Here is an 18,153-nt window from a genome sequence, read left to right on the forward strand (position 1 = left end):
TTGCGAGGCGTTCGGATTGCTGCGCGACTCTTACTGTCTCTGTTTGTCAATGGCTGCTTGTAAAGATTCCGCAGCTGCTTTCTCTCTGGATGCGTACCATGTCTCTGAGGAACTGGGCTTCATTCTACCAGAGCCTCTGGTAGGTTTACAGTACATTGGCATTCTGCATTGTGTGCAAATAGCCTCAAAGAAATTGCTGATTGTAAGCAAAAGGTGTCTGGAAGATATCAAATGAGATTTGAGTCAGACTGCATTTAGAGCAAATTTTCTGTTAGATGAGACGCTAAATTGTGCTTGTAGGAGGTAAAAAAAAAAAAAAAAAAAGAACTCGTGGCTAGTGGTATTGACTGGGACAAATTGAACTGAGTTGAAAACTGGATTTTGGCATTGTAGCTGTTTGCTCTGCCTTGAACTTTATTCCAAAAGACAAACTGTTTACAAAATCCCCTTTAGATCAACCTTTTTTTTTTATACAAAAAGTGAGTGACTGAGTTTTCCCCCGTCTGATCTTTTTTTTCTTTCATTTTTTTAATGATTAACAGTTTAAACTTACACATTTACAAACATCGACTTCATAACCACATTTGATAAATTGACGGACATGCATATATCTACAAAAAAAACAATAGCATCAATACAAATTAATAGACAACAATTAAAATAATAATCAACACAGTTTAACATGAAAATATGTTATGATTTTTTTTTTAACCAAAGGCTTAAGGGAAAAAAAACAATAAATTTTGATCAATTTACTGCTTTACTTTAATGCTGATTAGTTTTATTGATTCAGTGTATACACCAATTCTGATTCAAAAAATGCAAAAAATTGGAGGTGTTTTTAAACTTCGCATAAAAATTTTTAAAAATATATATGGCGGAAAACACTCAGGTGACTTGAAGTTCTGCTCTGACACTCCCCAATTTGGCCAAATTTCAAAATTGTCCAGTATGCATGTGTGATACATCATTGGAAAGCTTAAAATATCAATTTTTGGGGTGAAGAAAAATTTTGAACAGGAGGGCATTAAAAAAAAAAAGAAAAAATTAAACAGCGAAACCCTAACTGGAAGTGAGATCATGAAAGAGCATAATTAAAGACGCCATGATTTTAACGAGATATTATCGTGTACTTACCTTGTTTTGATCCAAAATCTCCATGTAGCATGTATCACCAGGTGTCAAGGCACAGCTGTGAATGGCCACAGCCGGATTTTTGGGGGATTTTATGGGTGAAACATGGTAATATAACAAGGGTCACAATGCAGAAATCGCAGACATCAAGGAGTGGTCGAGATATTCTTTTTCATATACTAACCCTTTTAAATGTTGTTTTTCAATTTCTCTTTGCTTGGATCGATTATTTATTTTCTAACATATTGCGGACAATACGACGGTAACAAAAAAATACACTTAAGCTATAGTTATGAGGTAGATATCAGTGAATTATTTACAGACACCATTTTTTTCATTGTGATGTATTTAAAAATAAAAAAAAAGTTTAAAATATGCGAGAATTTTTAAAAGTCGTTTTAATAGTAGACATTGATTAATGATTCTAAGGTAAAATGACAGACATTTTGAATATTAAATATTCATAATTCTTTTTATGGCTGGGTTGAAACAAAAGCGGTTGCGCGACGTCTGTAAACGGGTGTTTCCAGGGTAAAACGGACAAATTAAAAATAATTCAGTGCTTAATGCGCCATGAATCTGCTACGGCAGCATATAAACATTTTGCTCTATCAATCACAACAGTTCTTTCGGCTTAAAATATAGCAGTTTATTTTAAAGGGGGGGGGGGGGGGGGGGGGAAGCAGATACTGCTTTTTCAGCCTTGTTTGTGTTTTCCGCCATATATATATTTAAAAAAATGTTTTTTAAGCACTTCAAATGTAATATATAACATCTGTTTTAAACATGTTACTGTCCCACTGAATTATTTTTAAAGAAGAATAAAGTACTATAGTAGAAAAATGCTTGGCTTTATTAAACGCTTCATTGAGTGAGTCCACTCAAACTGCTCCCTTACGCACAATGAGTTGCCACAGCAACTATTTTAGCATGTTAAAGATGATTGACACATGCAGCGCGTTGAAGTCCGTGGCTGTGGCAAGAACAAACCCAAACATCTGTCAACATTGTTAACTTTAATAAGCATCTCCAGTGCACGGGCTGACGAACAAAGAGCAGGAAGAGGGAGGTAGGGAGCGAGAGTGAGATGGGTCGGGACAGCTCATCTGTATTTTTTATTTTAATTGAAAAAAAAAAAAAAAATGAGGGTGCAAAGTTTGAAGCGCGAAGTAGTGAGAGGTCACTGTATATCCAATACAAAACAATAGCATCAATACAAAATAATAGACAATAATCAAAATGATAATAATAAACACAGTATAACATGAAAATACAGTATGTTATGATGTTTTAAAACCAAAGGCTTCAGAGAAAAAAACAATAAATTCTCATCAGATTTCTGCTTTATTTTATTGCTAATTAGTTTTACTGATTTCAGTGTATACTCAAATTCTGATTTTAAAAAATGCAAAAATTGGACGTGTTTTTAAACTTAGCATAAAACATCAAAAAATATATATATTCAAAATTATTGTCACTAGTGTTAGAATAGCAACAAATATTGTTTATTAAATTCAAGTTACAGAGGCCATTTAAACCATGTACAAAATAGGCATAAGAACAGGCTGAAATTTTCATGAATTCAGAAAATAAATGCGTAAAAGGTTCCATTTCATTTCCTCAGAAAGGGCACACATCATTGTGTTACTCAAGTTTTGCTGAGTCAGTTTGACCCAAGGAATGTGCGTTTGGTAAAATTATTCAAAAATTAAGGTCATAATCCTTGGCTGCCATTGACGGCGATGAACATTCGGTCATTCGCCCCCTCCATGTCAAAATGGTTCGGACGTCTATTGCCGTCAGTGGCAACGAGAGTTAAACAAGTCAGAAACTGAATTTTAAAAACTTTTATTGTAATTGTAAACACTAAAACCCTAACCCTCATTAAGACTAGCAAAACATTTTTATACCCCAAAATACCTATTTTCGACAAAAAGATGGGTCAATTTCTCCTCTATAAGAAAATATTCTAATGTAAAATAACCCCACTAATAACTTCCCTGTAAAAAAACTAAACTATTTATAATAGAGGAAAAAAACAGGTCAATTTGACCTCCGTGAGTAAATATCGGAAAAAAACAAAAAACAAAAAAAACCATCACAAATAGCAATTCCACAGTTGAAGATGTGTTAAAATTTAAAACGGGTCAATTTGACCGAATGACGTAACAGGAGGGTTAATATCAAGAAATTTAGCCAGAAAAAAATAAGTTGGATATATCTTCATTATAATTCAAATATTCTTCAAATATTCAAATGTACCACCTTCATTTTACTAACGATACAGTATTTAATGCGCAACAGCCAAGCCTTTTTCCAATTTATATTGTTGATTTGCAAGTTCCCCCCCAAAAACTTTCCTTTTGGAACAATTTTGTTACCTCTGGTTAATATCTGATTTATACAGTGGGGCAAATAAGTATTTAGTCAAGTTCAAGTTAGTCAAGTTCTCCTACTTGAAATGATTAGAGAGACCTGTAATGTCAACATGGGTAAACCTCAACCATGAGAGACAGAATGAAGAACACAACAGAACATCTCATTATTTGATTTAAAAAAAAATTATTTCCAAATTAGAGTGGAAAATTAGTATTTGGTCACCTACAAACAAGCAAGATTTCTGGCTGTCATAGAGGTCTAAGTTCTTCCAACGAGTTCTAACCAGGTCTAACGAGGCTCCACTAATGTATTAATGGCACCTGTTTTAACTCATTATCGGTATAAAAGACACCTGTCCACAATCTCAGTCAGTCACACTCCAAACTCCACTATGGCCAAGACCAAAGAGCTGTCGAAGGACACCAGAGACAAAATTGTAGACCCGCACCAGCCTGGGAAGACTGAATCTGCAATAGGTAAAACGCTTGGTGTAAAGAAATCAACTGTGGGAGCAATTATTGGAAAATGGAAGACATACAAGACCACTGATAATCTCCCTCAATCTGGGGCTTCATGCAAGATCTCACCCCGTGGCGTCAAAATGATAATAAGAACAGTGGGCAAAAATCCCAGAACCTCACGGGGGGGACCTAGTGAATGACCTACAGAGAGCTGGGACCACAGTAACACATTGCGCCGCCAGGGACTCAAATCCTGCACTGCCAGATGTGTCCCCCTGCTGAAGCCAGTACACGTCCAGGTCCGTCTGCGTTTTGCTAGAGAGCATTTGGATGATCCAGAAGAGGACTGGGAGAATGTGTTATGGAGAAAGAATACTGAATTACATCCGAAGAACACCATACCCATTGTGAAGCATGGGGTTGAAACATCATGCTTTGGGGCTGTTTTTCTGCAAAGGGACCAGGACGACTGATCTGTCTAAAGGAAAGAATGAATGAGGCCATGTATCGAGGGATTTTGAGTGAAAATCTCCTTCCATCTCCTTCCATCAGCAAGGGCATTGAAGATGTGACATGGCTGGGTCTTTCAGCATGACAGTGATCCCAAACACACAGCCACGGCAACAAAGGAGTGGCTTCGTAAGAAGCATTTCAAGGTCCTGGAGTGGCCTAGCCAGTCTCCAGATCTCAACCCCATAGAAAATCTGTGGAGGGAATTGAAAGAACGACAGCCCCAAAACATCACTGCTCTAGAGGAGATCTGCATGGAGGAATGGGCCAAAATACCAGCAACAGTGTGTGAAAAGCTTGTGAAGAGTTACAGATAACGTATGGCCTCGGTTATTGCCAACAAAATGTACATAACAAATTATTGAGATGAACTTTTAGTATTTACCAAATACTTATTTTCCACCATGATTTGCAAATACATTCTTTAAAAATCAAACAATGTGATTTTCTGCCACCCCCCCCCCCCCCCCCCCACACACACACACATTCTGTCTCTCATGGTTGAGGTTTACCCATGTTGACAATTACAGGCCTCTCTAATATTTTCAAGTGGGAGAACTTGCACAATTAGTGGTTGAATAAATAGTTATTTGCCCCACTGTATGTCTACGTATTGTTACACTACATATCCATTATTTAAACATAAGATAAGGATAAAGATAAGGCTCCATTAAATCAATACTACTATATTCCAGATGGCTTTTAACTGGTTCATTATCTGGTCTTTATTAACTCACTGATTGAAACTGAAGATGATAAACTTTCAACCCATATGAACTCGGAAGGCTGGCAGCGATCGTCTATCGTTGTCAATGCCACTGAAACATAATCATTCACACCATGTGGTAACAAAGTCCATTTCTCCCCATTCATATCCAAAGCAAGATCTTCCACCTTATTACACACCATGGATGGATATTGCCTATCGAGTTCCAGAGCTTGTGCTCACACATGAATTGCGCTCACATATAAATAAGGTGAGTGGGCTTTACTGTGTCACTAAGGTAATGAAGCCATTGCTCAGCTTGGTTTTACCTTCTGATCAGATGCCTAATCTGAGTGTTGAGTTTCTGAAGAGGCATCGAGAACTGCGACTAGCCCACCTGGCACTCGGTGTCATGACAATGGGATATGTTTGGCAGGAGGGTGATAACGACCCAGTGAAGGTATGTATCTATTGAAAATAGGAGGGCTAATTTTACTGGTTTGTTTAGATTTCACAAACTGACCAAGATCCCCTGGAAATATGCCTGATATCAGCAAATTTTGTGCGGATTCAGTAAATCACTAAGTAACTGATACTATGTGAAGAGGGAGGACAGGAAAGACTAGGGTATGTCAGGGCAGTGTGAGGTAACATTTTAGCTCTCACTGAAACACTGAGAAATTCAAATAATGTGCTTTAGCGTGTTATTGGGGGCCATAGGCAGAGTTTTTTGTTGTTGTAGTTGCTTTTTTTGTTTTCCTTTTCCCAATTTCCCCAGCAAATTCCCAGTGTTTGGCAGAAAACATTTTATACATTCATAGGTGATTATTAAAAAAAAATAATATAAAGATTATACAAACACTTTGACGGTCTCTTTTTGTAAAGGGAAATATATAGTAAATAAACCTGATTTAATCTGACAATAGCAAAACAAAAAATAAAAACAAAAAAACCCCTAATAATTGTAAATTTTGGAGCCAGCCTCTTCCAGATAAAATGGATTGGATTGGACGTCTATTGCTATAAATGGCAGTCAATGAATTAATAATGCATAAAAATAACATCCGTGCAAAGAGACCAATATTATGTAGTACCTTCAAAACATATCGTGTTTGCAAACTCTCCTTATGCTTCATAGTTACTTCCAATGTGCACATAATAATAATTTCTTCTAACATGTGTTCCTGTACCCTTATTTTGATTACCCTTCATGAGGCAATTAACTATTTTTGTTAATTAAAAATCAAACAAATAAGCAAAAATCAAAACCTCAAGCGCATATACAGTAGACCTGACATCTACATATATGGACATCACATTTGGGGTCATAATATTAACGTCTGGTTGGTATACAAGTTTGGCCTACATGATCCAAAATGTGATGTTAACATATCTGAATGTCAGGTTTAAATATAATTATATTTTTTAAATAATCCATATTTTTAAAAGAATAGATAAATTAATAAAAAGTTAATAAAAACAAAACAAGAGGAGAATTTCTGAAAGCACAGATTATGCCTGAGCAGCCAAATTCAAAGCATCGCCAAATTTGGTAGAGTGTCATCATCAAAATTACTCTTCTCATCATCTCACCTACTCTGCAAATTAATTCCTCATTTGACCTTGGTGACCTTTGACATCCTTTCTGCAAAATTTAATCACCTGTTCCGTTTCATATGACAAACACCCTGCAAGTTTGATAACAATCCCTTTTTCCGTTCTTCAGTTATCTTGAACGCAAACATACAAAACCGGATATATAACCTCCTTCTGTAGGAGATTTATCCAACTGGCGGAAAAGACAGAAAATACACTTTGGCTATGGCCCTCAATGACCAGGAGCGGATTCACCAGGGTGGCATGGGAGGGCAACTGCCACCAAAAAGAAAGGCTTGACATCACTGTTGCCACACCAGTTAGCACCAATGGAAAAAAACCCCAAAAAACTTTGCGTTCAATTTGACATTTACTGCCATCAATTAAGTAGTGGTGTCAGTGAGGATCCTTATAATAATATTAAGAAATATTTTATGGACCTATGTTTCTCTATCAGTTTGTAAATGTCACTGAACAGTGGTATGAAAAAGTATCTGAACCTTTTGGAATTTCTCACATTTTTGCATAAAATCACCATCAAATTTAATCTGATCTTTGTCAAAATCACACAGATATAAAAACAGTGTCTGCTTTAACTGAAACGAGCCAAACATTTGTAGGTTTTAATATTTTAATGAGGGTAGCATGCAAACAATGACAGAAGGGGGAAAAATAAGTAAGTGACCCATCTGCCTAAGGAGACTTAAAGAGCAATTGAAACCAATTTTTACCAAACAATTTAAGTCAAGTGTGTGCCCAATCACTGATGAGTGGTTTAAAGCTGCCCTTCCCACTATAAGGCACACACCTGGTAAGAATTGTCCTGATGAGAAGCATTTTCTGATGTGCATCATGGCTTGGTCAAAAGAGCCGTCTGAAGACCTACGATCAAGGACTGTTGACTTGCATAAAGCTGGGAAAGGATACAAAACCATCTCTAACAGTTTGGATGTTCATCTATTGACAGTCAGAGAAGTTGTCTACAAATGGAGAGAGTTTGGCACTGTTGCTTCTTTCCCAAAGAGTGGCCGTCCACTAAAAATGATGACAAGAGTTCAGCGCAGAATACTCAGAGAGGTGAAAAAGAACCCCTAGAGTGTTTGCTAAAGATTTACAGAAATCACCGGCACCGTCCAATATCTCTGTGCACACATCAACTATATGTAAAACTACGGCCAAAAATGGTGCTCATGGGAGGCTTTCACGGATGAAACCACTGCTGTAAAAAAAAAATATATATATATTGTTGCTCGTTTAATGTTCGCTAAAAGGCACTTGGACACACCACAGAAGTTTTGGCAAAATATTTTGTGGACTGATGAAACCAAAGTTGAATAGTTTGGGAGTAACACACAACATCATGTGTGGAGGAAAAATGGAACAGCTCACCAACATCAACACTTCATCCCCACCGTGAAGCATGGTAGAGGGGGCATCATGATTTGGGGCTGTTTCGCTTCCTCAGGGCCTAGACAACTTGCAATCATTAATAGAAGAATCAATTCAAAAGTTTATCAGGTTGTTTTGCAAGAAAACCTGAGGCCGTCTGTCAGACAGTTGGAGCTAAAAAGAGGATGGATACTGCAACAAGACAATGATCCAAAACACAGAAGTAAATCAACTTCAGAATGGTTTCAGAAGAACAAAATACATGTTCTGGAGTGGCCAAGTCAAAATCCAGACTTGAACTCCTTTGAGATGCTGTGGCATGACCTAAAGACAACTATTCATGCCAGACATCCAGAATGGGCCAAGATTAGTCCTGATCGATGTGCCAGACTGATCTGCAGCAATAGGAAGCGTCTGGTTGAAGTTATGCTGCCAAGGGGGAGGGCGGGGGTGGGAGGGCATAATATTAAATGTGATGGTTCTCTTACTTATCCCCCCCTTCTGTCTGATTGCATACGATCCTCAATAAAACATGAAAACCTATAAATGTTTGGGTGGTTTTAGTTAAAGCAAACACAGTTTTTTTCATCTGTGTGATTTTGACAAAGATCAGATCACATTTGATGGCGATTTTATGAAGAAATGTGAGAAATTCCAAAGGTTCAAAGTAGGGCTGTCAAAATTATCGCATTAACGCGCGGTAATTAATTTTTTTAATTAATCACGTTAAAATATTTGACACAATTAACGCACATGTCCCGCTCAGACAGTATTCTGCCTTTTGATAAGTTTTACAGCAAGGTTTTTTGTGCTGTCTAACAGCGAACTCTTGTGGTCGCTTTGCGACATGGTTTATTGCTTTCTTGCCAGTTCAGTATGGCTGCACGACGTCTCGGGCTGACGCCTACGTTGTAATGTTGTGCTTATATGATCCTTGGACAAGATTTGTCCGTAAGTATGGTTGTTTTAAAGAATGTACATATTATGTTAGTAACCGAAATGTTATATTTTTTGTATGAGACGCTTTTTGTTTAAGTTTAGTGAACCTGTATAGCGTGCTAAGCTAACGTTGTTGCTAATGCAATGCTTGTGTACTTTTTTTTGTAGTTTCACTACGGTCTAAAGAGGACAATGGTTTGAGGCCATTTTATTAATAAATCAGATGAAAAAGGAAGAAGTGTGATGTTTAAGGCGTCGTTCACTAGCTGTCTAGCTTTGGAAAAAGTAGACGCTTCGGAGTGAGGACAGCATAGACAGATTTAAATGACAGTAGAGTGAAATGCCCACTACAGTCCTTATGTACCTTATGTTGAATGTATATATCCATCTTGTGTCTTATCTTTCCATTCCAACAAATTATTTTACAGAATATATATATAATTTACAGAAAAATATGGCATATTTTATAGATGGTTTGAATTGCGATTAATTGCGATTAATTGCGATTAATTACGATTAATTAATTTTTAAGCTGTAATTAACTCGATTAAAAATTTTAATCGTTTGACAGCCCTAGTTCAAAGTTCAAATACCTTTTTATACTACTGTATGCACATCTGCTACATGTTGACACGATGGATTTTAACAATTAATCGATGTGGATCAGTATATCAATTAGTTAAGCACAAATGTATGTAGTTCGATCAAAATGCACAATTATTATAATTTATTGGTTTATCAAAAACGTTTCATGAAAAAAATTCTGATGTTTCATCAATAATATTGTCATACACATAAAAGCTAAATTGTATTTTTCATTTCTTTAGGTAAATTGGAACTGACTTTGCTGAATGTGAGATGTATTAAAAAGTCAATAATGTATTGAATCATCGTGAAACATTTGCCACCCCTCGAAAAGATCCTGCCCCCCTCCCGCCACTCCGGAAATATTATTCTAGATCCGCCCCTGTCAATAACACTGTAATTTTTTTTCATACTATTTAAATGAGTGCCCTATAAAGGGTTATCCCACTGTGTTCTGACTAGTACTGACATATGCAATGTATTTCTGCTTTAAATGGCAACAATAAATGTGGCACCTCATAGCAATGTTAACCAATGTTTCCCATTGCAAGGTTCGTTGGGTATTGTCTCAGTTTTGTCAGTGGTTCATTACACTGCGTAAAAAGCCAGTCTAATAACTATGTCTGTTACAGCTCTGACTGGAAAATGTAAAAGAGACTTATACCGTATATTATGGCGACAAGAAAGCTGACACATATTCTCCGTGCATAATCTCCTCTCCAAGATGCTGCCACGCACTCTGGCTGTTCCTTACTGGGAGCTGTCTCAACGCTTAGGACTTCCTCCAATTCTCACCCATGCTGATGCGGTGCTGGCGAACTGGCGCAAGAAGGATCCCGAGGGGTGAAGCCAAAGAACTTCTGAGCGCGTCTTTGTTGCATCTTTTAAAAACTCTCATCAATAATTGTTGTTTCTTCATTCCCATCTTTGCATTTCCAGGCCTTTAGACATCGAGTGAGTAGCTCTTTAAATTCTCACGTGGTTTAAACAATAGCTAATATACACTAGTAAAGCTATACTCACTTGATGCAGGAACTTGGAGCTGGTGGTTGGTATCCCCGGGGGTGAAAGCGTGAAGGGCTTCTTCATTGTCACTCTAATGGTGGAGAGAGCTGCAATTCCTGCTCTGAGGGTGAAGATGTAGTCAGTGTTGGCATACTTCTGTTCATTTACTGTCGTGTAAACCAATAAAATTCTGATAAAGCATTGCGACTTTGTTGCAGAGCATTCCAAAAGTGATCAATGGTGTCAGAAGTGGGGATATTGAAGCTGTGGTTGAAGCCTTAGGAGACATCAGCTACTCACTAAGCAACATGGCGGAGAGTCTCAGACTAATGCATGGTAGCTTCAATAATTTGACATTACTTTTTCAGCCATTTAACCAACTGTTCATTTCATATAGATAAACTATATTCATCTCATATAGTGCATGTGGATCCATCGGTCTTCTACGGCACCATGAGGATCTTTTTGTCTGGGTAAAGCAATGTATTTTTTCGTGACATTTGTTGATAGTCTACACACTGCAAAAACACACCTCCTTAAAACTAGTTAAATTCCCTTGTTTTCAGTGTGAATATACTTGAAATAAATGAAAGTAAGACATTATAAATTTGGAGTGCACACCTGCATTCTAGGGCTGCCACAATTAATCGACAACCTTTTAGACTAGAGTTGTCCGATAAGGACTTTTTAACCGATATGCCGATATTGTCCAACTCCAAAAATCCGATAACAATATCAAACCAATACCGGTCGTGGACTTAACATATCATGGCTAATTGTATTGTATTGTATTGTGATTCCCCACTGGGTGGTTTAATAAGGATAATTACTGGTGGTGGGGGCGGTGGCGCATCCCCTTATCCTTTCCCTGAAGGCCATTTAATGGGGGTGCGGATGGTCTGTGTGACCACCCTAGGTCCGAGGGGGATGGCGGCGGCCCCCTTGCTGGATGTGCGGGAGGAGAGATGGGTGGTGCTGGCTCACCCTGCCTGATTGACTGGGGAGTAACCATGGCCCTCAGACCACGCAGCATTTCCACTTATCTACAGGACTATTACATGTCTGATGGGATTTATGCATGATTGGGTGACACACTCAAATAGAGAGAATGTCAGTGCCAGCATTAGCGATCAGGCAGCATAGAATAGGATGTCAACATATCCACACGTACAAGATTCACACATTACTGAGTTCTAAACGTCACATTGCTGATTTGTGTACGCTCCATCCCGCCTAATAACATCTCTTTTTGACTCAACCCTCTATTTCTCCTTGGCCCTACACATGGTGTCCACGGGAAATACAACCAGCTAACGATAGCACTACTATTTTCATAGGTAGGATAAGCGTTCTATGTATTTCTTATTGTTGTTTATTCTTCTCCTCCTCTGTCTCTTTGTCTTCTATTTTTCTTTCTGTCCCCCCATAGCGCCTTCCTGCCGCTACTTTCTCAAAATAAACGAAGCACAATTAACAATCACAATGGGAGTACATCATACTCCCATGTGATTCATTAAAATTTTTCAGACCATTAGGGCTCTCAGATTCCCATTCTCCGTGTCAAAGCAACTGAACAGGACAGGTGAAAAAAAAACAAATACAGTATATATAATGAATATGCTCACATAACAAATGCCAAGCATCTTAGTTTGAAGATATCTAGTTGTCAAGAAGCATAAATGCTGTGCTAAGCTGTGACCATTCCTTGTACAAAGGCAGAGAGCTTCTACATTCACTTTGAAGGCAACATATAGGCCCAGAACTGATACTGAAAAACCGATGTCGATATTATCCGATATTATTTTAAAATGCCTTTATCGGCCTCCTGATAATATCCGACAACTCTAGACGTTGTTGGCCTAAAAATTGTCCAAATCCTCTTTTTCTGAGCATCTTAATTGTACACATTCTCTTTTAATGTTTTAAAATATTATTTGTTTATCTACATTTTTTATCCCCCCCCCCCCCAAAAAAATGAATAAACAGTAAACCTAACCATTTGCACCGTCTCATTTTACTATCCTGTCCTGCAAGTTTACGGTAATAACAATCCCTTTATCCGTGCTTGATTATATTGAATATTTTTAGGTTCCTAATGATGAACACTTTCAGCTAAAATGTAAAGTCTACAGTAATAAAACAGTAAAGAGCACAACACGTGGTTTATACAGTATTTGAGACATTTTATCTGATTAACCCCCCAAAAATAACCAGTGATTAATTACCTTTAAAATAAGTGTTTCTGGCAACCCTGCCCCATTCAAATGCCATTCAAAGGTTATTGTGATTAAAAAAAACAAAACAAATGAGACCAAGGTATACGTGGTATATTTCCAATCAGTCATTCACTGCTATTGATGATGATAGATGTCCAATCCGTTTTGACTTCGACCACTGCTCGCCGCTCCCAGTCACAATGAATTTGACGTCTATGGCTGTCAGAGGTGGGTAGAGTTGCCAAAGAATGTACTCAAGTAAGAGTAGCATGACTTCAAAATAATATTACTCAAGTAAAAGTAGTTATCCAAAAAATGTACTCAAGTAAAAAAGTATCCGGTGAAAAGTATACTCAAGTATTGAGTAACTTTGCTTACAGTGTGATATTTTTTTCAACACTGGTATATTTTTTTTCTCAGCACAAAATCATCTACAGTGGGACAAATAAGTATTTAGTCAACCACTAATTGTGCAAGTTCTCCCACTTGAAAATATTAGAGAGGCCGGTAATTGTCAACATTGATAAACCTTAACCATAACAGACAGAATGTGGGAAAAAAAACAGAAAATCACATTGTTTGATTTTTAAAGACTTTATTTGCAAATCATGGTGGAAAATAAGTATTTGGCCAAGCTTTTCACGCACTGTTGCTAGTATTTCGGCCCATTCCTCCATGCAGATCTCCTCTAGAGCAGTGATGTTTTGGGGCTGTCGTTGGGCAACACAGACTCCCTCCACAGATTTTCTATGGGGTTGAGATCTGGAGACTCCGGGACCTTGAAATGCTTCTTACGAAGCCACTCCTTTGTTTTCCAGGCCGTGTGTTTGGGATCATTGTCATGCTGAAAGACCCAGCCACGTCTCATCTTCAATGCCCTTGCTAATGGAAGGAGATTTTCACTCAAAATCTCTAGATACATGGCCCCATTCATTCTTTCCTTTACACAGATCAGTCATCCTGGTCCCTTTGCAGAAAAGCAGCCCCAAAGCATGATGTTTCAACCTCCATGCTTCACAGTGGGTATGGTGTTCTTCGGATGCAATTCAGTATTCTTTCTCCTTCAAACACGAGAACCTGTGTTTCTAGCAAAAAGTTCTATTTTGGTTTCATCTGACCATAACACATTCTCACAGTCCTTTTCTGGATCATCCAAATGCTCCCTAGCGAACCGCAGACGGGCCTGGACGTGTACTTTCTTCAGCAGGGGGACACGTCTGGCAGTGCAGGATTTGAGTCCCTGGCGGCGCATTGTGTTACTGATAGTAGGCTTTGTTACTGTTGTCCCAGCTCTCTGTGGGTCATTCACTAGGTCCCCCCCGTGTTTGACGCCACGGGGTGAGATCTTGTATAGAGCCCCAGATCGAGGGAGATTATCAGTGGTATTGTATGTCTTCCATTTTCTAATAATTGCTCCCACGGTTGATTTTTTTACACCAAGCGTTTTACCTATTGCAAATTCAGTCTTCCCAGCCTGGTGCAGGTCTACAATTTTGTCTTTGGTGTCCTTTGACAGCTCTTTGGTCTTGGCCATAGTGGAGTTTGGAGTGTGACTGACTGAATTTGTGGACAGGTGTCTTTTATACCGATAATGAGTTAAAACAGGTGCCATTAATACAGGTAATGAGTGGAGCCTCGTTAGACCTCGTTAGACTTCGTTAGAAGAAGTTAGACCTCTTTGACAGCCAGAAATCTTGCTTGTTTGTAGGTGACCAAATACTTATTTTCCACTCTAATTCGGAAATAAATTCTTTAAAAATCAAACAATGTGATTTGCTGTTGTGTTTTTTCCACATTCTATCCCTCATTGTTGAGATTTACCCACGTTGACAATTACAGGCCTCTCTAATCTTTTCAAGTAGGAGAACTTGCACAATTGGTGGTTGACTAACACTTATTTGCCCCACTTTATATGAACTGTTATTATTGAACTGTACTATAACATACTACATTATCATATTAGGCCCCCCAAAAAATCATCGAATTCAAACCAGAAAAAAAGAAACATTACCCTTCCGAAGAGCAAGCGTGCCCTCTAGTAGAGAAAAAAACATTTCCTACCATGAATTGAAAACGAGTCTATCGGTGTCAAATCCCTGCCAAATAAAAACTGGGAGAAAGGTTCGAACAAATCCGCGCTTTTGAGTAATGTTGACTGTATGTCAAATAGTTAAATTTTTACGGCGCTTATAAGACGCCACGTGATTGAACAGGCTGGAGTGATCATAGGACTTCTGACTGCAAGCTAGCACGTGGTCATGTTACTGTACTGTAGATCATTGACATAAAGGAATCCTTTGATTATTGTTGCGATGTTTCATTTGTGAAAATGGTAGAGCCGTCGGCTCTTCTCTGACAAAAATAAAGTCAAATCTAAAATGGAGAATAAAATGTAACGACTAGTGTAGGCCAAAGTGGCAGAGTAGCATTTTGTCTTCACAAATTTACTCAAGTAAACATAAAAAGTATGGCGTGGTAAAACTGCTTTTAAAAGTAAACTTTTCTCAAAAACCTAAAGTAAATGTAACTGATTAACTGTAATGCGTTACTACCCATCATTGATGGCTGTCAATAGCTTTTAATAACTTTTTCCATCCACTGACCAAGAGATATGTTCAATAGGTGGAAGGACAACCCATGTATGCCGAAAGGTTTGGTTTACGAAGGTGTCCAGGCAGAACCGATGGAATATTCTGGAGGTAGCGCCGCACAGAGCAGCCTACTTCACTGCTTCGATGAGCTTCTGGGAGTTCAACACGAACCCAAAAGCGGTAAGACAAGTGTACTATTCAGCTTTGGATTGGTTTCAGACACCTTGATCGTGCAGGTGGCTTTCTAACATCCATGAGGAACTATATGTTACCCGCTCACAAACAACTCATCCAGGACATCTCATCGCAACCCTCTTTGAGGACTTTTGTGCAGCGGCAGGCCAACGAGCGGCTAACCGAGGCCTTTCAGGAATGTATTGGCAAACTGTTGGCTTTGCGCAGCTACCACATTACCGTCGTTTCCCGCTTCATCACCGTCCCCGCCGCGAAAGCCCGCCAACTACGGAGCCAGAGCCGGGACGCAGAAGAGTCGGTGCTCAGCAACGCGCCCGCCTCGCTGGAGGAACGGGGCACGGGTGGCACCGGCATCATGAGCTTCTTAAAAACTGTGAGGAAACAAACAAGAGACACCCTGCTGCCCGAGATGAAGCACAACAGCTGATGCGCTGTCAGCGACGTCTCATAAAACAAGCAGTAAATCACAAGTGATTAGTCAGCCCATGATTTTATATGCCATTAAAAAGACGACTTTTGGCACCCTAATAGCGGGAGGCCCTTTTGCTTGGCCTCCTTCAAGTTTTGTTTTGCCTGTAAACAAGCCTCAGCCGCATATGAGTGATACCCCGCATTTAGTCCAAACCATAATTCAAACCATGGCTGTTACTTTCTATTAAATTCAACCGCTAACTGCTCCTCTCATTTGAACTGTAATCCAAAAAAATGCATTGTCTTGTCCAGATCTATGAGGCTGAATACCATAAAAACTTACAAAATAGGTAATTACTGAACCCCAAACCTCTTGCAAAGCTATTTAGAGATTTAGTTCAGATGGAGTTTAGATGGACCAAAGATGTTTGTTATTTAATTTTACTCAAGAGAAAAAGGGCAAAATTGAAAGCATATTATGTCTTAAGGGCTAAAAACAGGAGATTAATTTCCATTTATCCATCTTTCTGTACCACTTGTCTTCTTTTGGGTCGAGCGGGAAGAGAGGCACACCCTAAACTGGTTTCCAGCCAATCAGAAATCGCATAAAGTATGGACAAACAACCATTTTCATGAACTTATTTGCTGCAATTGATAGGGATCGACGTCAAATCCATATGAACTCGGACTTCTCAGGTTGGACGTCCATCCCGTCAATGGCACTAAAATATCAAAATTTACTACCAGGTCTGTTAATTCAAATGGATTGAACGTCTATCACTATCGATGTCAGCAAATAAGAGAACGGTTTGTCTTCTTAGGCACCATATGTTTGTGTTGTGTGGTGATTTATCACACCCTGTTTTGCTGGTATAGGGACAATTATATACAGTACATACATAGCCGACTATGGTATTGACGATATACAAGTAGCGCGGTGGCGCGGGAAGTGTGGTGTTGAGGAGGCTGCAGCACCCCCTGGTGTTGAGAAGAAAAAAAAAGTGTTATGGTAGATTCTTTTTTTTTTTTTTTTTTTTTTTTGCTGTTGTTGTTAAAAATAAATGAATAAGTAGAACGTATTAAAAGAAAATAAATAAATAAAAATATTGAAACAATAGTGTGTTAACTTTGGGGATTAAATATATATGTTAAAAAAGTTTTTTTTGTTTGTTTGTTAATAGCACCACCTGACACCTTGCTTGCTACTGGGTCACGTTGAATTAGGCACAATTAGAACAGAAGAGTAAATTGTTGACAGAGGAGGCCTTGGCACAAAAAGCAGCGACTTTTAAAAAAAAAAAAAATTAATTAGAAAATGAAGATGATTGTCATCTTGTTTTTTTTTTTTTTTAATTGGTTAAGACATGTTTGCATTGTAGCCATACAATGCAATTAGTGTGTTTGCGATTGTTTATTGTTGCTTTTTAGCTGCTGCCGTGCAGAGCGCTGTTGGATATTCGTGTGCAATTTATTTTAGTGTTGTGAAAAGGGTGTGTTAATCCAAGGCCTATTGGACCTTTTAGTTTTCAAATATGTTCGTGTGTCATTGCAATGTCTAGCTGCGGGGATTTGCATTATAATACAAGGGGCTTTTATTTCCAAAACTCCAACACACACTGTTGGTGAAATAGAACGCTGTCTTTTTAGTAGCCTAGTAGTAGTACGTAAACATCTTGCATGCGTGTGTACTGCCATTGTGAACATCTTGTTTGGAGAAAATGTGTGAGCACGAAAAATTTGGACTGAAACAGCTGTTTTTGGATAGCGAAAACTAAAAAAGATCCTCAGCGCCCCCTGCTGTGAGTGACTTCCAGCACCCGTGTCCCCAGGTTACTACATACCCAACTTATGTGAGTTCGGCTTTACGACGCCGGAGTCTCGGCTGCCATTTTGTTCTTCTTTTTATTTTTTTTCTTGTGCCGTAACAGTGTCTCGTCCGCCATTTGGTAAGTACAGGATCTTATTTTTTACTTTTTTTTTTGTAACTAATAAGACATATAATAAATGTTTTTTGGATCATTATTTTGAGATTTAGG

At 38.4% G+C, this 18,153-nt stretch overlaps 1 protein-coding gene across 4 annotated transcripts; it reads left to right on the forward strand.

Moving 5' to 3' along the window:
• ido1 (indoleamine 2,3-dioxygenase 1) lies at positions 1-17,123 on the forward strand. Of its 4 annotated transcripts, none has more exons than XM_057832273.1 (10): positions 1-139; positions 5,366-5,461; positions 5,531-5,650; positions 10,424-10,542; positions 10,639-10,653; positions 10,732-10,831; positions 10,923-11,040; positions 11,102-11,177; positions 15,543-15,691; positions 15,748-17,123. In XM_057832273.1, the coding sequence occupies exons 1-10, from the start codon at positions 50-52 to the stop codon at positions 16,131-16,133; spliced, it is 1,269 nt and encodes a 422-aa protein (XP_057688256.1). In that variant the 5' UTR covers positions 1-49; the 3' UTR covers positions 16,134-17,123. The 4 variants fall into 4 exon arrangements, with proteins under 4 accessions (XP_057688256.1, XP_057688257.1, XP_057688258.1 ...); XM_057832274.1 differs by having other exon boundaries at positions 11,126-11,177; XM_057832275.1 differs by lacking the exon at positions 5,531-5,650.
• The last annotated feature ends 1,030 nt before the right edge of the window (positions 17,124-18,153 follow it).

The sequence above is a fragment of the Corythoichthys intestinalis genome, chromosome 3, assembly GCF_030265065.1.
Source record: "Corythoichthys intestinalis isolate RoL2023-P3 chromosome 3, ASM3026506v1, whole genome shotgun sequence".
NCBI lineage: Eukaryota > Metazoa > Chordata > Actinopteri > Syngnathiformes > Syngnathidae > Corythoichthys > Corythoichthys intestinalis.